Source organism: Oncorhynchus clarkii, chromosome 18, assembly GCF_045791955.1.
Source record: "Oncorhynchus clarkii lewisi isolate Uvic-CL-2024 chromosome 18, UVic_Ocla_1.0, whole genome shotgun sequence".
NCBI classification, from domain to species: Eukaryota; Metazoa; Chordata; class Actinopteri; order Salmoniformes; family Salmonidae; genus Oncorhynchus; species Oncorhynchus clarkii.
In genome coordinates this window covers 21,831,560-21,854,234 of record NC_092164.1, presented here as the reverse complement: position 1 = coordinate 21,854,234, position 22,675 = coordinate 21,831,560, and the positions used below count along the sequence as shown (strand labels likewise).

General features: G+C 44.5%; 1 protein-coding gene across 4 annotated transcripts in view; it reads left to right on the top strand.

The window, feature by feature from the left end:
• The window catches only part of LOC139373192 (nck-associated protein 5-like), a 160,385-nt gene that overhangs the window by 73,013 nt on the left and 64,697 nt on the right, over nucleotides 1–22,675 (top strand). For all 4 annotated transcript variants that reach the window (XM_071113373.1, XM_071113374.1, XM_071113376.1 and 1 more), the window contains one exon: nucleotides 12,463–12,596. In XM_071113373.1, coding sequence (XP_070969474.1) covers nucleotides 12,463–12,596 — 134 coding nt within the window. The remainder of the gene's footprint in view (nucleotides 1–12,462; nucleotides 12,597–22,675) is intronic.

Sequence of the window (22,675 nt, the reverse complement as noted above, 5' to 3'; positions counted from 1 at the left end):
CTCCTGTCACAACCTGAGGGACAGCCAGTGAAAAGTGCAAAGTAATGTCGATAATATTTCCCATCTTGTTTTGTTTTGTCTTTCATACCATGTCATGTGTCTTCTCAGTCATGTTGACACTGGTCTACTACCATTGCTTTGATGTATTGTTGTTCTCATTAATATTGTTGTTGTAGTTGTTGTTAATGGTAATCCCATGTCCGCTACGGCTATTATTATTGCTGTTGGTCCCACCATTTATTTATATATAAATATATATTTTATTTTTCGATATGTATACCTTGACAATGTAAGTAATAATGGACTTGCCATGTCAATAAAGTCAATTGAATTGAGAGAGAGAGAGAGAGAGAGAGAGAGAGAGAGAGAGAGAGAGAGAGAGAGAGAGAGAGAGAGAGAGAGAGAGAGAGAGAGAGAGAGAGAGAGAGAGAGAGAGAGAGAGAGAGAGAGAGAGAGAGAGAGAGAGAGAGAGAGAGAGAGAGAGAGAGAGAGAGAGAGAGAGAGAGAGAGAGAGATTTTAAAACGCTGGCTGAGATTATGACCACTGGAAACGGCTGTCTAAACAACGTGGAGAAAATAAACGCTGCACTTTGTGTGAAACACCCTGGTAGCACCATGGTATCACAGCTTAATAGACCCATCATAAAGTGTAGATGCGTACAGCTTTCTTTGACACATACATCCACGCACATGCAAGTCTACACACACAAACCACTTTATTTTCTCCTTCCTTGATTACTGCATGCGATTCGCACACGCTTGAATGGAACTCTAGCGAAAAATTTTCTCATCAACATCAACATTCTAGGCATTTCAACAGTCCCATTTACTCCAAAGGATCCAAATGCACCAGTGGTAATTCATGGGGAAAATGCAAGGTACCGTTACAGATCTGAGTCTTTAAAAGAGATCAGGACAAACATACAGAGCAGTAGGCCAAATGGATAATAAACAAAATGCCTATGCATTCTAGCTATAAGCTAGAATGGGGGAAAAGAAAGAACGGGATAGCCTAGTGAGTTGAAGTCCTAGAAATAACATTACTTCTATTCTAGAAAGGTGCTAGTATAATAGCATATTTTCATTCTGTAGTATTTTCCTTGTATTTCTGAGGTTGACGTCTGTGTGGAGACAGCATGGAGATACCTTTGACAGCTGTTTGGAGGACCTTTGACACTGGTGAGAGACTGGGGACCGAGGGGACCGCTGGGGACTCAGGTGCTGTCTCTACAGATTGGGGCTTATCAGACATGTGCAGGGAGAGAGGGATCCCAGTGATGGCTGTCACCGCTCGTCACCCATCTCAATGTGTGAAACCACTATGGGGACCTTCACTGGGATCCCTCTCTCCCATAGTGGTTTCACACATTGAGATGGTTGACGAGCAGTCACAGCCAGGCCTACAGAGCCAGCAGTCTCTGGACGGTGCACATGTGCTGTTGGGTGGTGTGTGTGTGTGCTTACGTTTCTGTGTGTAAACTCAGCAAAAAAAGAAGCATCCTCTCACTGTCAACTGCGTTTATTTTCAGCAAACTTTATTTGTATGAACATAAGATTCAACAACTGAGACATAAACTGAACAAGTTCCATAGACACGTGACTAACAGAAATTGAATAATGTGTCCCTGAACAAAGGGGGGGTCAAAATCAAAAGTAACAGTCAGTATCTGGTGTGGCCACCAGCTGAATTAAGTACTGCAGTGCATCTCTAGCTCATGGACTGCAGATTTGCCAGTTATTGCTGTGAGATGTTACTCCACTCTTCCACCAAGGCACCTGCAAGTTCCCGGACATTTCTGGGGGGAATTGCCCTAGCCCCATTCCCCGATCCAACAGGCCCAGACGTGCTCAATGGGATTGAGATCTGGACTCTTCGCTGGCCATGGCAGAACACTGACATTCCTGTTTTGCAGGAAATCACGCACAGAGCGAGAAGTATGGCTGGTGGCATTGTCATGCTGCAGGGTCATGTCAGGATGAGCCTGCAGGAAGGGTACCACATGAGGGAGGAGGATGTCTTCCCTGTAACACACAGCGTTGAGATTGCCTGCAATGACAACAAGCTCAGTCCGATGATGCTGTGACACACCGCCCCAGACCATGATGGACCCTCCACCTCCAAATCGATCCCGCTCCAGAGTACAGGCCTCGGTGTAAAGCTCATTCCATTGACGATAAACGCGAATCCTACCATCACCCTTGGTGAGACAAAACCGTGACTCGTCAGTGTAGAGCACTTTTTGCCAGTCCTGTCTGGTCCAGCGATGGTGGGTTTATGCCCATAGGCAACGTTGTTTCCGGTGATGTCTGGCAGGTGCCTTAGAACAGGCCTTTAAGACCTCAGTCTAGCCTTTCTCAGCCTATTCGCTGACAGTCTGAGCACTGGAGGGATTATGCATTCCTGGTGTAACTTGGGCAGTTGCTGTTGCCATCCTGTACCTGTCCTGCAGGTGTGATGTTCGGATGTACCGATCCTGTGCAGGTGTTGTTACACGTGGTCTGCCACTGCGAGGACAATCAGCTGTCCATCCTGTCTCCCTGTCTTAGGCGTCTCACAGTACGGACATTGCAATTTTTTGCCCTGGCCACATCTGCAGTCCTCATGCCTCCTTGCAGCGTGCCTAAGGCACGTTCACACAGATGAGCCGGGAGCCTGAGCATCTTTATTTTGGTGTTTTTCAGAGTCAAGGCCTCTTTAGTGTCCTAAGTTTTCATAACTGTGACCTTAATTGCCTACCGTCTGTAAGCTGTTAGTGTCTTAACGACCGTTCCACAGGTGCATGTTCATTAATTGTTTATGGTTCATTGAACAAGCATGGGAAACAGTGTTTAAGCCCTTTACAATGAAGATCTGTGAAGTTATTTTGGATTTTTACGAATTATCTTTGCAAGACAGGGTCCTGAAAAGGGGACATTTTTTTTTATTTCTGAGTTTGTGTTTGTATGTGTGTGTACGTGCGTGTGTGTTTGTTTGTTTTACGTTTCTGTGTGTTTGTGTGTGTGTGCCTGTCTCTCTTTGTGTCTGTCTTTCTCCCTCTCTCTTTTTATTTCCATCTCTTTCTCTTTTTGTGTGTGGATGGACAGGGTGTGGGTCCCTTGGCAATGATAAATGGGCCACTCAAACGGTTTACCATATCCCGGGGTGTGTGTATGCTGTACATCTGCAGTTGCTGCCTGCATGAGAGCAATTGCCAGGCTCTAATGCAATGGTTGGCCCTGCATGATAATTGAATTTATGGACTCCCCAGGGATCTGTAGGGCAGTGATTTCTAGGGAATAGCATGAGGTTTGGTTTACGCCATCCTCTGTATTTCAAAGATAAGTATTATTTTCGCAAATGGCCATGTTCAAGAATATAATCATATTTTATACTGCAATTTAAATATGGATATTATGGTAATTGTTACCTGCTCAATGTTCCAAGGGCAGAGCTACTACTAAGAACCTGCCAGAAATGAAATTGTTAGTTAGTAAATTAATTATTTCAATGCAATTGGGCTAAAAGAGGGCACTTCAGGCAAAAGTGCTACACGACATGCTACTTTTTAAAGCATTTTGTTGTTGTTGTTATAATAGAAGTCATAATAGAAGGTAAGTACCTGTATTCTGCATTGTAGTGAACACACATTGTTTAGCCTACAGTTTGCCAGTCAGACAAATCCCCTTGTTACACTTCTTCTAGCAGAATCCAGGCTGGTCAATATACTGCCAGCCTGGCAGGCAGGCAGACAGGCAGACAGGCAGACAGTAAACTGCATGTATTATTGATGAAGGAGGAGGAAACTGCAAAACTGTGTTTTGTGTCCCTGATGTTTGTGCAGTACTGGGCCAAGGAGATTCAGCGAGAGCCTCCCAGCCTCAAACTGAGGTGCACAGTGTAATGAAGAGATGATTGAGTGAGAGAGACACACACACACACACACACACACACACACACACACACACACACACACACACACACACACACACACACACACACACACACACACATTCACTAATAACATTGCACAGACTGCATCTTGTGCACAATGTGGCCTTGAGAGACGCAGTCGTCTCTAATTAATTTAAAATCTCCTCCGGATCATGGAGGGGTATCAGGGGGTTACGGAAGGTCTAGTAATTCACTACTGAGAACCCTGTCTGTCTGTCCCTTATGAATAAATGACAATGCTGTAGAATTACACAGCCATGCCAGGACTGTGTCTAGTGCAACTGGGTTACTATAACATGGAGCAATCAAGCCCAGTTACATATGCTGTATAATATGACAGAGACATGCTTTGAAGTTCTGATTATGATTATACCATATGTATATATTTCCCTAATGATAGATTGTATGCGTACACCCAGCTCCAAATCCCATGCCTTGTTTCACAGGGGTTGGGTTAAATGCGGAAGACACATTTCGGTTGAATTGCATTCAGTTGTGCAACTGACTAGGCAGTCCAATGTTTCACTTTTCACTGAACAATGCTGTAGTAATATTTGGATGAAATCACTAGCCTTGCTTATTTCCCCACCGTGACCTTCCCAGGTAATAGCATGATAATCCCATTGAGTTCAAAGTTAATCCTGAATACCCAGCTACAATCCCTAGGCAGAGCCACTCGCTAAACCTTGACGAGTCAGCAGAATCATAAAGCATCTCATCTGGCAGATTATATGACTGAGTATTAGTAGAACATTATTATAAATGTTCCAGGATCAGTTTTTCCTTTTAGATCACAATCGATAAGATTATATGGACAAGTAGGACTTGATCCTAGACCAGCACTCCTTACTCTTGAGACACTTTGTGAATATGGGCTTTGACAGTTTTCTTAGGAAGAGAAGGCCATCTACAGGACAGAGAGGGGAGAACATCAGTGAAGACAGTCTACTACCGTGCAAGCTAATCATAATCAGAGGTATCTCCTTTTTTAGTCACTCGAGATGTCAGGGTAAATGTCGCTTTAGAAAGAATGCTTATGCTAGCTTTTCTACTGATTGCCTGATCAGTTTTTCTCACATCGAGTTGATCCTACGTTTGAAAAGACTGAATGTAGTCTAGTCTAGCTGCAGCTAAATGTCAGTGGTTGGTTTTTAGCTCGTTAAGAGTATGCTTTCAATTATCAGGCTTGCTATCACTGGGCAAGGCCAATTGCCAAACGCATATAAAGTCTGTCGACAGCAAATACTTCAGCTGTGAAATACTGTAACGTCTCGCTCGGATTTCCTGGCAACGTACAGATATCTTAAAGTTGTATTTAACGGATCTGGGCCTTGTTAAATGGCAGAAATTATACATTGAGCAAAAGCAGAAGACTGCTTTTAATGTAAGGTATGCTGTTACACGTGTGTTGTTATTGAAGCTCTTGGCAAGGCTTAGTATGAAGACGTAGGGGCACCCGTTCCAAATGGCACCCTATTCCCTATGTAGTGCACTACTTTTGACCACGGCCCCTAGGGAGATTATCGAGTAGTATGTAGGGAATAGGGTGCCGTTTGGGGTTGAGACAATATTATTATTTTAATCGCATGGTTGTTGTGCCTGGGGTGTTTTGTAAGTAGGTGTGGTTAACAAAAGGCAGGGGCAATGGACAATTGTAGGAACGCAGGACAAATCACTGAACAGGGTCATTTGCAGTTGTGTTTGAGGCAAATTTGACCTTTGTATATGGAGGTGATATTCACATACAGTAAACATCTTTAGGCAATTAGTGTGGGTGTTTGAACAATTGGTCGAAACATTTTTGATGTAAAGTAATTTAAATTGCAATAAGTCCAGTACAATTTACCTTTCATTTTCTGATTTGAGATTTTTGTTTGTTTTTTGAACTGTGCCTGTGTTTAAAACTGTTTATGTTAGAGTTGGCTCATTTTATGAAAGAAAACACATCCCTTTTGAAAGAGAAAAGGTCTAGTTTCCAAAAAGGTCACTAAACTTTCAAAAACGATTACTTCAACTCATATTCAGTTGTTCAACTCTGGGTCTAACTAGTCGTGGTATTGGAACTCGTTTTGGGTTTGGTCCCGGTTGCAGCTAGGTCCAGCTCTAACTTGGCACCAGCCCTGCGACTGTGGGTTTATGTTCCTGTAGCAGCGTGTTATTTACGGCAGCCATTATGTGTGATGGAGAGGCTCCCTGGTGCGCCACATAGTAGCCCTGGGTTGACGGTCTTGTTGAAGAACTGGGGGTGGTTTCAGTTGTGAATAGGGTTTAATGTGGTCTGCTCAACTGCTTCAGCGAATTAAAACCGTTGTTGGGAAGAATTTGGGCCAAGTCACAGAGTTAGAGTGAAACATGGTTATTTATTGGACGGCTTCAACTCTAACACACTGGGCTCACAACTGAAGGAGCCAAGAGGTTTCCCCCCCTTTGGGAAAAAACGGTTTTGTCATTGTTTTGTATTTCATTTATTATATATTTTTGGTTGTCTGGAAATGGCCCTGGTTGTGGTGTTGCAGTAGCGTGGGACACTTTTTCCATTCAGTGTTACTTTGTCTTTCTCTTTTAGAGATGACATTTTGTTCATTGTAGTCGTTTAGAGGACACTCTTATCCAGAGCAACTTACATGTATCTTAAGACAACCATATATCTCAGTCATAGTAAGTACATTTTTACTCAATAAAGCAGCTATTAGCAAAGTCAGTGCTAGTGGGGGGGGAGTGAAGTGCGAGTCTTAGGCACCCTTGGGGAAGGAAGTGGTACAAGGAGGGGTGCTGTGGGATTATTTAAGATACTCTTTGAAGAAGTAGAGTTTCAAATGTAGTGTCAAGGAGTAGGGTAATAGTGACTATATGCAGGGTATAGGGGTTTATTTGGTATTCACACTAACCGTTAGTAGTGTCTAGGGGTAGGGTATAGGGGTTGATTTGGTATTCACTCTTACCATTAGTAGTGTCTAGGGGTAGGGTAGGGGTTGATATTCACACTAACTATTAGTAGTGGTTGATTTGGTATTCACACTAACCATTAGTAGTGTCTAGGGGTAGGGTATAGGGGTTGATTTGGTATTCACACTAACTATTAGTAGTGTCTAGGGGTAGGGTATAGGGGTTTATTTGATTTAACCGGTATTCACACACTAACTATACCATTAGTAGTGTCTAGGGGTAGGGTATAGAGGTTGATTTGGTATTCACACTAACTATTAGTAGTGTCTAGGGGTAGGGTATAGGGGTTGATTTGGTATTCACACTAACCATTAGTAGTGTCTAGGGGTAGGGTATAGAGGTTGATTTGGTATTCACACTAACTATTAGTAGTGTCATTAGTTGTGGTATTCACACTTACCATTAGTTGTGGTAGGGTATAGAGGTTGATTTGGTATTCACACTAACCATTAGTAGTGTCTAGGGGTAGGGTATAGAGGTTGATTTGGTATTCACACTAACTATTAGTAGTGTCTAGGGGTAGGGTATAGGGGTTGATTTGGTATTCACTCTTACCATTAGTAGTGTCTAGGGGTAGGGTATAGGGGTTGATTTGGTATTCACTCTAACCATTAGTAGTGTCTAGGGGTAGGGTATAGGGGTTGATTTGGTATTCACACTAACCATTAGTTGTGTCTAGGGGTAGGGTATAGAGGTTGATTTGGTATTCACACTAACTATTAGTAGTGTCTAGGGGTAGGGTATAGGGGTTGATTTGGTATTCACACTAACCATTAGTAGTGTCTAGGGGTAGGGTATAGGGGTTGATTTGATATTCACACTTACCACTTGTTGTGTCCATATGGGTAGGGTTTAGGGGTTGATTTGGTATTCACAATAACTATTAGTAGTGTCTAGGGGTAGGGTATAGGGGTTGATTTGGTATTCACACTAACCATTAGTAGTGTCTAGGGGTAGGGTATAGGGGTTGATTTTATATACAGTTATATAGGTAGTTTGATTTGAGAGTAATAAAGAGTTGTTATATTAAGGCCTACATAGTATATACAGAGGTTTGAAATGTGTCATTCATGCGGTAAGGGCCCTGGTTTGTGCTACGGTTAAGCTCCTTGGTTCCTCTCCTGTATGCTGCGTGAGCTAGTGTGTTGTTCGATAGCCACTAGATGGCCCTGCAGTACTTGTCTTGTGAAAGTGTCCATCTTGGTTACCATGCAACGGACAACCGAATGAAGAAGATCTTGGTAGTGTTGCATATTTCAGAAATAACATAATGATGACGATTAAAGAAGTTTGTTCATTATTACTTTTTCAAATGAACTCATGTTTTATGTGTGATAGCCACGAAAGGTAAATATTTTATACCTGTATATTTCTTTAACAGAGGTGAAGGAAAGGCCATACTTTGTTTGCTCTAAGGCTCTATTCCTCATGGAGTGTTGAACTAGTTGATATTGGACAAGGTTATTCACTCAATTACAGTGACTCAGCACTTTAATTTTAATGGCCTACCAATGTATTTATTATTAAGCACCTTTTAGTCTTTCTATTCAGATGCCGTCACTAACGGACCTGGTTCAGGACAACAGTACAGAGAACAGAAGGACGTCAGGAAATGGGAGGCATGCTTTTATAAGATGTCTGTATAGTGAGACGTCTGCATAGTGAGACATCCACATAGTGAGACGTCCGTATAGTGAGACGTCCGGATAGTGAGACATTCACATAGTGAGACGTCTGTATAGTGAGACGTTCGGATAGTGAGACATCCACATAGTGAGACGTCCATATAGTGAGACGTCCGTATAGTGAGACGTCCATATAGTGAGACGCCCGTATAGTGAGACGTCCATATAGTGAGACGCCCGTATAGTGAGACGTCCATATAGTGAGACGCCCGTATAGTGGGACGTCCATATAGTTAGACGTCCGTATAGTGGGACGTCCATATAGTAGTGAGACATCCACATAGTGAGACATCCACATAGTGGGACGTCCGTATAGTGAGACGTCTGCATAGTGAGACATCCACATAGTGAGACGTCCGCATAGTGAGACGTCTGTATAGTGAGACGTCCACACAGTGAGACGTCCGCACAGTGAGACGTCTGTATAGTGAGACGTCCACACAGTGAGACGTCCGCATAGTGAGACGTCCGCACAGTGAGACGTCCGCAAAGTGAGACGTCCGTATAGTGAGACGTCCGCACAGTGAGACGTCCGCACAGTGAGACGTCCGCATAGTGAGACGTCCGTATAGTGAGACGTCCGCATAGTGAGACGTCCGCATAGTGAGACGTCCGCATAGTGAGACGTCCGCATAGTGAGACGTCCGCATAGTGAGACGTCCGCATAGTGAGACGTCCGCATAGTGAGACGTCCGCATAGTGAGACGTCCGCATAGTGAGACGTCCGTATAGTGAGACGTCCGTATAGTGAGACCTCCGTATAGTGAGACGTCCGTACAGTGAGACGTCCGTACAGTGAGACGTCGCATAGTGAGACGTTCGCATAGTGAGACGTCCGTATAGTGAGACGTCCGTACAGTGAGACGTCCGTATAGTGAGACGTCCGTACAGTGAGACGTCCGTATAGTGAGACGTCCGTACAGTGAGACGTCCGTACAGTGAGACGTTCGCATAGTGAGACGTCCGTATAGTGAGACGTCCGTATAGTGAGACGTCCGTATAGTGAGACGTCCGTATAGTGAGACGTCCGTACAGTGAGACGTCCGTATAGTGAGACGTCCGTATAGTGAGACGTCCGTATAGTGAGACGTCCGTATAGTGAGACGTCCGTATAGTGAGACGTCCGTATAGTGAGACGTCCGTACAGTGAGACGTCCGTATAGTGAGACGTCCGTATAGTGAGACGTCCGTATAGTGAGACGTCCGTATAGTGAGACGTCCGTATAGTGAGACGTCCGTATAGTGAGACGTCCGTATAGTGAGACGTCCGTATAGTGAGACGTCCGTACAGTGAGACGTCCGTACAGTGAGACGTCCGTATAGTGAGACGTCCGTATAGTGAGACGTCCGTACAGTGAGACGTCTCGCATAGTGAGACGTCCGTATAGTGAGACGTCCGCACAGTGAGACGTCCGTATAGTGAGACGTCCGTATAGTGAGACGTCCGTACAGTGAGACGTCCGTATAGTGAGACGTCCGTACAGTGAGACGTCCGTACAGTGAGTCGTCCGTATGCACAGTGAGACGTCCGTATAGTGAGACTTCCGCATAGTGAGACGTCCGCACAGTGAGACGTCCGTATAGTGAGACGTCCGTATAGTGAGACGTCCGTACAGTGAGACGTCCGTATAGTGAGACGTCCGTATAGTGAGACGTCCGTATAGTGAGACGTCCGTATAGTGAGACGTCCGCATAGTGAGACGTCCGTATAGTGAGACGTCCGCACAGTGAGACGTCCGCATAGTGAGACGTCCGTATAGTGAGACGTCCGTACAGTGAGACGTCCGTATAGTGAGACGTCCGTACAGTGAGACGTCCGTATAGTGAGACGTCCGTACAGTGAGACGTCCGTATAGTGAGACGTCCGTACAGTGAGACGTCCGTATAGTGAGACGTCCGTACAGTGAGACGTACGTTGAAGCATCCACTACAATGTAAATGACACACATGATGAAATGTGCATTTCACCCTCTATTGTAAGACAGCCACAGTCAGCTACCCATGGCCTTGGTGGCTATTTGCTGTGTAGCGTTTGGACCAGTAACCGAAAAGTTGCTGGTTAGAATCCCTGAGCCAACAAGGTGGAAAGAAATCTACCATTCTGCCCTTGAGCAAGGCAGTTAACCCCCAACAACAAAAGCTCAAGGCGCCGATGATGTCAATTTTAAGGCTGCCCCCCGCACCTCTCTGAGTCAGAGGGGTTGGGTTAAATGCGGAAGACACATTTTGGTTGAATGCATTCAGCTGTGCATCTGACTAGGTATCCCCTTTTCTTTCCTTCCTTTCGAGGCATCCCCTATAACCTTCACTGTGAATGAGATATATCATGGAATGTCCATGAAACATGCTATAAAGAACGGTTATCAGTATCTGCATTATTCCAGGCACGATTTTCCTTTGCTATGTTCACCGCCCCTAATATTGTACTGTATGTTAGAGTGTTCAAGTGAAGAGGAAATTCAGCAACTCTTGGCGGTCCAATTTCCTCAGTTTGCTCCTCGATTCATGCACATTAGTTGGAGAGCGAGGTAGTGGCAGTGTTCCTTTCACTTTGTATCGTTATTGTTTTCAACACAGTGTCAAGGCCTCTCCTTTGCCAAAAGATAACAACCTTATCTTTTGGCAAGAAGCGTATTACACCCTCGACAGAGGGAGATGGTTGAGTGGTTAAACCTACTGTACAGCTAAGAGGCTTACCCAGCATGCAGTGATCAATAGTTACATCTGTCACTTCCTGTAACTCATTTGGCCACGTGGAGACAGATTATAGGGAAGTTGGTGCACTAATTATCTCCACATCATGTTTTGAGTTGTACAGTGTCTTCAAGTGGAAACCCCAAACTCAACCAGCTTGTGGACGTTTAGATGTAAAGCAGGCGGTGTTTGGCCCCACACAACTTTACCACAGAACCCCAACGTTATCTTTGACTTGAAACCTCTTCCTTGAGATGGTCAGACAGGACGGCAGGCCAGGCTGCACGGCCTTTGAAGTGTAGAATCTGAAGTGTAGAATCTGAACCAAGGACTGTTTTTTCTCTCTGGAGGAGCAACTTCTGAGGCTTCGGGACATAGTGCATGTTCCAATTAGGATCATAGAAAAGAAAATGGAAGTTCAGAAGCTTTTCTACTTTTCGAGACTCTATAGCGAACGTTGATCATCTTTCTGCAGTGAGCCTGCAGTGGACTCTTTCAAAACCATGTTTAGGAAAGACAAATCCAGCGTTAGTGCAGTTGTTTTCCACTGTGATTCTGGCAGCAGGGTTTAAGCGAGTGTACAAAACATTAGGAACACCTGCTCTTTCCATGACATAGACTGCCCAGGATAATCCAGTTGAAAGCTATGATCCCTTATTGATGTCACTTGTTAAATCCACTTCAGTAGGTGTAGGTGAAGGAGAGGAGACAAGTTAAAGAAGGATTTTTAAGCCTTGATACAATTGAGACATAGATTGTGTATCAGGGTTCAAGATGTAACTTATTACCACAGCTGCAATATGATTGCTGGTTGCCTTACAATTGTACACTTGAATCAACATCTTTGTTTTATTACAGTTAAGGGTGCTGCATTACACTGGGTGTCCATTTTGTGCCATGGCAACTGGGATGGCTTTAGGAGCTCTAGTTAGAGCTCTAGTTACATGGTATGGTTCTCCTGAACTGTAAAATTACAAATGCACTGCTGAAATAGATGTTGTGACATAAATGTTATGACATAGATATTATGACATAGATATTATGACATAGATATTATGAAATGGATATTATGAAAAATATATTTGTGACATGTAGATACTCAGACTTTAGTCTATGTTGCTGGTGGCTTTTCTATCTCTCTACCTGTGTTGGCTGGTAACAACACATATTAAAACCAGCAGCTAACCTGACTCCTTTCCCCCACAGCGACAAAAGCTGATTCATGTGCTAGAGGAAGAACGACGCCTGCGATTGGACAGTGAGAAGCGGCTTCGGGAGGTGACGGACGAGTCAGAGCTGGGCCGAGCGCAGATGGTTTCACTACAGCAACACTTCTCCAGGTAACACGCAGCCCCTATGCACGCACGCGCACACACAAACAGTCCTGCGCAGCTAACCTTGTGGGGCCATGCAAATCAGTCCCATTCAAAATCCAATTTTCCCTAACTCCTAAACCTAACCTTAACCCTAACCTGTACCCTTACCTTAACCTTAACCCTAACCCAAAAACCTAACCATAACCATAACCCTAAACCAAACCCTAGTACCTAACCCTAACCCAATACCTAATTCTAACCCCAACACTATTCTAACATTAACCCTAAACCCCTTAGAAATAGCATTTGACCTGGTGGGGATTTTTCCGTTTACTATTCTTGTGGGTACTTCTGGTCTGCGCACGCGCACACGCACACACGCACACGCACACGCACACGCATCACGCGCACACGCACACGCGCACACGCACACGCACACGCACACGCACACACACACACACACACACACACACCGCCCCATGCACCATGACAACAGACCAGTAGGCTCCACCAGCTTACTGTACCACAGTAGCATGACACAGGTCAGACACAACCTATATACTGTAGGCCTAGATACATTCTGTGCATGCTACCATCAGATTGCACTACTGTACCCATTGACGTAATGCCAAAGACTTTAATGCAACAGACTTTGCCGCAGGTTTCAAACTAGGAGCCAATTTTAATTTACACCCCCCAAAATTACACTGTCTTTGGTTCATTAGCCATCTCTGTTTTAAATCTTTTGTGCCGAGAAATCTTTATTGCAGTCCTTCTCTCCTCGTACCTTTCTCCACTTCATTGGAGAATATAGACCTATCACTTGGTGTATTACTTCATCAGTCAACCTTGACTGTATTGAAAGACCTTTTTTTTTTTTTTTTATCTCTCCAACATTTAAAATGAAGTAAGGATGAAGTCTTTGTCCGTTCTCTGACCGTGAAGAATGACTACTGCTTCCAGACTCCATTTCCCCTTTACTATATGGTCATTTCCTTCTTGCTACAGGCTCATTGAGGTGTGACAGTATGTGAAAGAATTCACTACTCAGCACCACTCAGCTCGGAACTGATGTCATAATTAGGAGATAGTCATTCAACGCACTGCCTTTCGAGAATAACCCGTGGATTTTTAGAATGAGCGCTTATCTTCCCATTTTAAATTGGGTGAGGAAAATCTGTCATATTAAAATAGTCTGACTTTGTAACTGAAGTTAGTTGTCTGGAGTTAGTTGCGCAGAATGACCTCTAAATGTGGTGGGTCATTGTTGTCATGTAGTGTTTAACTATGGGGTTAGTCCAGCTATGGTACAAGTCCAGCTATGGTACAAGTCCAGCTATGGTACAAGTCCAGCTATGGTACAAGTCCAGCTATGGTATTAGTGTTTCTTTTCTAAGTTTTGCAGGTAGCCTAGTGGTTAGAGCATTGGACTAGTAACCGAAAGGTTGCAAAATCGAATCCCCGAGCTGACAAGTTAAAAATCTGTCGTTCTGCCCCTGAACAAGGCAGTTAATTAACCCACCGTTCCTAGGCTGTCATTAAAAATAAGAATTTGTTCTTAACTGACTTGCCTAGTTAAATAAAGGTAAAAAAATAAATAGATGAAACTAAATGAGTATTGTAAGAAATCTGATGTTCTTAAGACCGCAAACTGCTCTCCAAAGGGTGTTTGTGGGCTAGTGGTTCCTGTCGCTGCCCTTGGTCAAGGCGTCTGGAGTTCAAGCATCCCCCAAAATCGCAACAATGATGTCAGAAGTGGGATTCGAACCCATGCCTCCAAGGAATGTCAGATGTGTTACAGTGTAGTGGTTACTATGGCAACTCACCCGCTTCACTCAACCACATTCACAACAGCCTTGATGGCTAACACACTGCAATGCACATCAATTAAACGTTAATTCACTTAGAACCCAATAATTCTATATGGTGTCAAACTTAATGGACTAGAAGTTGTTAAACAATCATCATGAGACATTGTCATTCCAGCCCACAAGCTCAACATACCCATGCCCCACAACTCCGTATCATGTTCAGTCTTGGCTGTGGCATCCTGTCACCACATATCTATATGCGTATCCATCAACATATTCATTCTGTCGCGGAATTACTTTATCCATGTGGGTGTTCAGTATGGATTATCAGTCAGCACAGACAACACAGTCAGCTCAAACTTGCTATTGTGTGTCTGTATAGTAGCTAGCTGCCCCCCCCCCCCCCCCATATGGAATAATGCCTGAGGAATCGGCCACAGATCATTCAACACAGAGATCTAATAAAAGTCAGTGAGCGGCGGAGACATCGTATTTTGTTTACATAAGTGCCTGTCGCCAGTCTTTGTCCCTATTCATATCGCCCTTCCCTGACTGCCTCAGTTATGGCTGCCATCAGTCTGATCCCCAATCAGTGTCTGACTCAACCAGCCATAGCCTTATTATGTGTTCTGTCACATCATCCAGAGTCTAGGCTGACCTCAGATCTGTTTATATTCTGGGCTATCGCTGGCGTGGACCAATGAATCAGCTGATAGCGTTAGCATAACGACGCCCGATGTCCCAGAGCCCGAATAAGCGAGGCAGGCTAGACTGGGTGTGCATGTATGTGTGTAGGGGGAAAATATATTAGGCTTATCTGTGATTGGGTCCTGCTCTAGTCCCTTTGTGACAGATGCTTCCGTCGCCGGGCCGTTGCCTCTCTCCAGACGGATTGTTCTTATTGGCTGTGACTCCTGTGGATGACTGCATGCCTCCTCGGCCCCTAGACTGTGGAAGAACAATGTAGACGGGGACTCCATTATGTCCTTATAATGCTCAGCGAAAAGAGACTTTCCCAAAACACTGAACACTATAGGAGATGAAGTGCTTGGCATTGCTCAACTGGTATAATTCTCCCTGTATTGCTCATTGTCAGTGGTGGTGGATGGCAGTAATTTCAACAGGCATTGCTAGAAATGTGTTTCTTTGTCATTGTATTGCTCTTGTTTCTGTACCTTTCAGTGCCTATTAAAGGAGGTTTCCCTGCAGTGACAGGACATAGAGGAGATAAACGGGTTTAGAGAGACTCAGTGTCTTGTTGAATACATAATATTTGTTTTTGTATTTTGGAGTGTCTGGCTGCGTCGGGGTGTGTGTGTGTGTTTTGCATGTGTACCCGGTCTCTCATTGGATTATCATGTTTACATGAGAGCCAGTAATGTGTGGCGGTGGTCGTAGTGGCAGATGGGACATCTGTGTGGTCACTTTAATTATGAGCTTACCAGCCAGCAAACCAGTCAGTCAGCAGACTGCTCACACTGTCTTCAGCCTGAACCTTTGACCCACTTGATAATGCCAGCTCTGCACTCGTAAGTCACTGACACACACACACACACACACTGTGTGTAGTGCTTAGTTCAGGATGATTGAGCATTTTGTGCCATCCAAAAGGGGCATTTCATTACTATATTGTTACCTGAATTATTACTTGCAATCCCACTAAAATCTGATTCTCCAGTGAAATATCCTTCCATTGTACATGTTTCTTTGGTTGTCAAGGATAGAACCTATGTGTCCTGCATACATCTAGGCAACACATATCCTATGTCCCAAATGGCACCCTATTCCCTACATAATGCACTCATTTTGGCTAGAGCCCTATGGTTCGTGCTTGAAAGTAGTGAACTATCTTGGGAATATGGTGCCATTTGGGATGTAGGACCTACGTGCCCTGCATACAGCTAGGCAACACATTCTACGTCCCAAATGGCACCCTATTCCCTACATAATGCACTACTTTTGACTAGAGCCCTATGGTCCCTGCTTGAAAGTAGTGAACTATATAGGGAATATGGTGCCATTTGGGATGCAGCCATAGCCTACCATTCATTTCTCATCAGAAGAGGATAGCCTCATCCCATGAATGTGTACTCATAGATAATATCCAGGAATTAGGGAGGTTGACATCTAATCTCTTAGGGTGTTTTCACACTTGGCCTCTTTGAGACAATTTTTTCAGATGTATTTTTGTGCAGTGTAAACACTCCAAAGGAAATCAGACCCCTCAAAAGTGCCCCTGAAGCAAACCCGAACTGAGACCATCTCGAGAGGTGGTCTGAGGTTGGTTCTCTTGAATTCCAATGGCCGGTTCCCTTTTTTAGGGCAATGTGAACACAAAGCTCCCCAGGTTCGCTTCTCATTATTCCGGCACCACACACTAGACTACTGCAACACCGTTTCCTCTGACACATCCCCTCACAAAGAGAGAAGATGATGACGTGTAGGTACGTAAGAAAGAAAAAGTGCTGTTTTTGGTTATTGAATAGCGATGCACAGACATTACAACATTTGTTTGGAGTTTTGTACTGACACGATGTGCTGAGATTTTTTTTTGCAATATGTTGTATAAAGGCTAAGAGCCTTGTAAACTGTTATTCGATTATGGGGTTTGAATAGTGTAGGAAGGCAACAACATATTTTTTTGTGATTCAATGCTAGCTCTTAAAGGGGCATTGGGTGTACAATTTTCAATTACAGCATTATTTCATCTGTAGTTATTATTCTGCTATTTATTCTGTTATCAATAATACACTGCACAAAAAAATAAAGGGAACACTAAAATAACACATCCTAGATCTGAATGAATGAAATATTCTTATTAAATACTTTTTTCTTTACATAGTTGAATGTGCTGACAACAAAATCACACAAAAATTATCAATGGAAATCAAATTTATCAACCCATGGAGGTCTGGATTTGGAGTCACACTCAAAATTAAAGTGGAAAACCACACTACAGGCTGATCCAACGTTGATGTAATGTCCTAAAAACAAGTCAAAATGAGGCTCAGTAGTGTGTGTGGCCTCCACGTGCCTGTATGACCTCCCTACAACGCCTGGGCATGCTCCTGATGAGGTGGCGGATGGTCTCCTGAGGGATCTCCTCCCAGACCTGGACTAAAGCATCCGCCATCTCCTGGACAGTCTGTGGTGCAAAGTGGCGTTGGTGGATGGAGCGAGACATGATGTCCCAGATGTGCTCAATTGGATTCAGGTCTGGGAAACGGGCAGGCCAGTCCATAGCATCAATGCCTTCCTCTTGCAGGAACTGCTGACACACTCCAGCCACATGAGATCTAGCATTGTCTTGCATTAGGAGGAACCCAGGGCCAACCGCACCAGCATCTGGTCTCACAAGGGGTCTGAGGATCTCATCTCGGTACCTAATGGCAGTCAGGCTACCTCTGGCGAGCACATGGAGGCTGTGCGGCCCCTCAAAGAAATGCCACCCCACACCATGACTGACCCACCGCCAAACCGGTCATGCTGGAGGATGTTGCAGGCAGCAGAACGTTCTCCTCGGCGTCTCCAGACTCTGTCACGTCTGTCACATGTGCTCAGTGTGAACCTGCTTTCATCTGTGAAGAGCACAGGGCGCCAGTGGCGAATTTGCCAATCTTGGTGTTCTCTGGCAAATGCCAAACGTCCTGCACGGTGTTGGGCTGTAAGCACAACCCCCACCTGTGGACGTCGGGCCCTCATACCACCCTCATGGAGTCTGTTTCTGACCATTTGAGCACACATGCACATTTGTGGCCTGCTGGAGGTCATTTTGCAGGGCTCTGGCAGTGCTCCTCCTGCTCCTCCTTGCACAAATGCGGAGGTAGCGGTCCTGCTGCTGGGTTGTTGCCCTCCTACGGCCTCCTCCATGTCTCCTGATGTACTGGCCTGTCTCCTGGTAGCGCCTCCATGCTCTGGACACTATGCTGACATACACAGCAAACCTTCTTGCCACAGCTCGCATTGATGTGCCATCCTGGATGAGCTGCACTACCTGAGCCACTTGTGTGGGTTGTAGACTCCGTCTCATGCTACCACTAGAGTGAAAGCACCGCCAGCATTCAAAAGTGACCAAAACATCAGCCAGGAAGCATAGGAAATGAGAAGTGGTCTGTGGTTATCACCTGCAGAACCACTACTTTATTGGGGGTGTCTTGCTAATTGCCTATCATTTCCACAACAGCATGTGCAATTTATTGTCAATCAGTGTTGCTTCCTAAGTGGACAGTTTGATTTCACAGAAGTGTGATTGACTTGGAGTTACATTGTGTTGTTTAAGTGTTCCCTTTATTTTTTTGAGCAGTGTATATTCATGTAAATATTATCTTCTGATCATTATTATTATGCCTCATATTTTAAATAAATGCAGTCTATTAGCTTACAAAATGTGAGTAGGTAAATCTAGCTGTCTGATAACATGTTCGGATGGAATGGCTTCTCCAGCACTTTGTTAAAACCCAGAATGCATTAGGTGAATGTTGGAAAAAAACTATGAGTTCCTTTCTAAACATAACAATGTGAATTCAAAGAGGACTCGGGCCACAAAATAGGTGAAGTGAATTGGCAAAAGAGTTGAGTCCTCATTCAAAGGCAAGGGCAGTGGGAATAGAGAGAGAACTGAGTTCTTTTGCAATTTTTTTTTTACCCCAGAGTTCACTTTAAAGAGGATTGAGATAGGTTCTTTTAAAGAGGGCTATATGTGAAAACCGCCTTAAATAGACTGGCAAAAATGTATTTGAGTATCTTTAATGAAGTCACATTGAATGATGAAAGTGCATTGAAATAAGGTTAGAATAGAACCTCTAACTTTCAGTCATGAAACATCTTATAAAGGACCACTCCAAATAGGATAAAGATAAAATACCACAAACACATATCAATATTTTGGTAAAACCTTCATAGCCTGCAGGAATAATGCTTTATAAAAATGTTATGAGCCTTTATTGGCCTGTCTTAAAGGGCTGTCTATATGTAACAGAACCATATTTTTTCAGTCGAACTTCCTTTAACATAACATGACACCATTTTTTGTGAAGTTATTTGAGTCTGTTTTAGTTTTTCCTTTGCACAGCCTGGTCTCATAGACTAGACGTAACATAGTAAATGTAAATGTGGGATGCTCAAATTAGTATGATATGTTATGTTTGGTATGGTTACTTGAGACAAAAACGAAAGTAGGGTGGTTAGTCAAGGTGGATGGACAGGCGTATAATGCAACGTCTAGCAACCCAAATGTGATTGTCTAGTAAACCAAAAGTTTCGAGTGCGAATCTAATCATGGACAACTTTAGCATTTGATCTAATTTCCAACTACTTGCTACTTTGCAGCTACTTTGCATGTTAGCTAACCCTTCCCCTAACCTTAACCCTAACCCTTAACCTATCTAATATTAGCCATCTAGTTAGAATATGTAATATATTATTTGTTTAGCAAATTTGTAAATATAAAATATGAATAGTAATTCGTAACATATCATACAAAATGGGTGATGGACATCCACAAATTAATACATACCATATCATACTAAATGGAGTGTCCCAGATTTACCTACAGAATAATACGAAATGCTCTGAGACCAGGTTGCTTTCCAATCTTCTGTTTTGGAAGACCAAGGTGTTCTGTGATGATATGAGAGAGTTATGTTAATGAGCTCCTTGTTAGATCTGTAGCACCTCGCTGTCTCCCTCCTTCCTTCTCTCTGATCAGGGAATAGAGAAAACACACACATCAGAGAATGCCTAAGAGTGAAGCCAGACGAACCCCAGGGAAGCACAGCTTCTTACTAGCCCCAGCGGGGATGTGTGTTTGCTTCCTGATGTGCCTCGGTGCTTTCTTTTCGGGAGGTGAATGTAAGGGCAGGAACCTGATCAAAACAATCGTTCAGTAGTCGGTCGTCTGGCTTTCTTCTCCATTTTGTACACAAAAAGACGTCATAGTCTCGGTTCCCAGTTTTGTGTTTTCCTTTGTGTTCATGTCTGTCCTTAGATCAGCAGGTCTGCATTCCTTAAGGGACTGGTCACTCACACACTCGAACCCCACCAACACACACACACACACACACACACACACACACACACACACACACACACACACACACACACACACACACACACACACACACACACACACCCTCCCCCATCCCCTATCCAGCTGAGCATTAAAGGGGAGGAGACCCCAGCAGGAAGGTCACATGGTCGGCCCCTGACTTGGGTCAGCCCTCAGGGAGCTAGCTTCCAGATTGGTCGTCATTAAAACTCAGGGATTAGTAGAAGACTTAGAGCCCACACAGCCCACCCTGTAGGCTATTTACACACACACATTGGCCAGACACTGTAGAAAGAGGACAGAGGACAACGGGAGACCAACTAACAAGAGCCCTCTCAACTTCTCGAGGGCTGAAGTTTGACCAGTTAGTAGGACAGGAGCAGAGTTACATAGACAAGTTGCGGAAGATGGAGGTGAAAGAAGGTGGCTGTATGGACTTCACTAGAAGTTGACCAGACTGGACTGGATTTCCACCCCTCCCTCCTCCCTACAGTCAGACAGGATGTCCTGTGGACAGGCAGAGATCGGGGGACCCGGGGGCCACTGGGGCCCCCCATCAAAAGTTTCCACTTAGGGTTTGGCCTGAAGATGAGGGAAACAGTTTTCAGGTAATGAAAGATCCGGGCTCGTTCTGCTTCTCACTGTCTCTATTTGTCTTCAACACTTGTCTACTGTACTCTGGAATACTCGGTAGCATGCTGGAGAACTCTTAAACCTGCATACTAAAGCCTATGTGTTGTGTATAAGGTCATGGCCACCTGCAATAATATGCTGGCTAATCAAATGCCTAACTCCAAGATACTGACCTATGCTCTCCTTCTTGACTTTCAATCAGTTTTGCCTCCACAAGTTGTGTTCCTTGTCAGGATATGGGAGACATATGGACTACAGGCTTGTGAGTATTAATAACAACAGCAGATGATGACTCTTGGTCTAGATTTACAACTCTGTGGAGTATTCTGTCTGCACGCTACTGATGGGGGGGTAGGATGATGCAAACAGGCAGAAATGAGTGGATGGACGTTCAAGTCCAGATGTGTTGTTTTGAGAATCATGCTTGGTTTCAGACTGCTGAAGCTGGCCCCCACTATTACCACGGTCTGACAGGGGAAGGGAGGAGAGGAGAGAGACCATAGGGTCAGGCTATACAAACAATACAGACCATGGTCATGTGCTTACCTCGCTAGTGTGTTAGCTCGTTCCGGGCCACAGTTGTACCGGCGAGTTATCGCCCGGCCACAGCTAGCTAGCTAACACACACATTCCCCTGATTCCCAGTGAGCTCGGTGATTGTGTCTGTGTGCACTCATGTTAAGAGATCAATGCCCTTTTAGGCTAATCAAACACCCAATACCAGCCCCAAAGTGTTTCATTTGAAGCATTTCAAACAGGGCCCCTCGGTCTGAGCAGCTGCGGAGTTGATTTGTGGCGCTGGTCCACACCCCGCACATCTGGTGGTGTCTTGAGGAAAAAAACGTCTCATTTGATATTCTTTGAAGCTACTTTGCTGTTCCACTCACAGCCATAAGACCTTGCTGTTCCACTCACAGCCATCAGACTTTGCTATTCCACTCACAGCCATCGTACTTTGCAATTCCACTCACAGCCATAAGACCCTGCTGTTCCACTCACAGCCATCAGACCTTGCTGTTCCATTCACAGCCATCAGACTTTGCTGTTCCACTCACAGCCATCAGACTTTGCTGTTCCATTCACAGCCATCAGACGTTGCTGTTCCACTCACAGCCGTCAGACTTTGCAGTTCCACTCACAGCCATCAGACGTTGCTGTTCCACTCACAGCCATCAGACTTTGCTGTTCCACTCACAGCCATCAGACTTTGCTGTTCCACTCACAGCCATCATACTTTGCAATTCCACTCACAGCCATCAGACTTTGCAATTCCACTCACAGCCATCAGACCCTGCTGTTCCATTCACAGCCATCAGACCCTGCTGTTCCACTCACAGCCATCATACTTTGCAATTCCACTCACAGCCATCAGATTTTACTGTTCCACTCACAGCCATCAGACGTTGCTGTTCCACTCACAGCCATCAGACGTTGCTGTTCCACTCACAGCCGTCAGACGTTGCTGTTCCATTCACAGCCATCAGATTTTACTGTTCCACTCACAGCCATCAGACGTTGCTGTTCCACTCACAGCCATCAGACGTTGCTGTTCCACTCACAGCCGTCAGACGTTGCTGTTCCACTCACAGCCATCAGACGTTGCTGTTCCACTC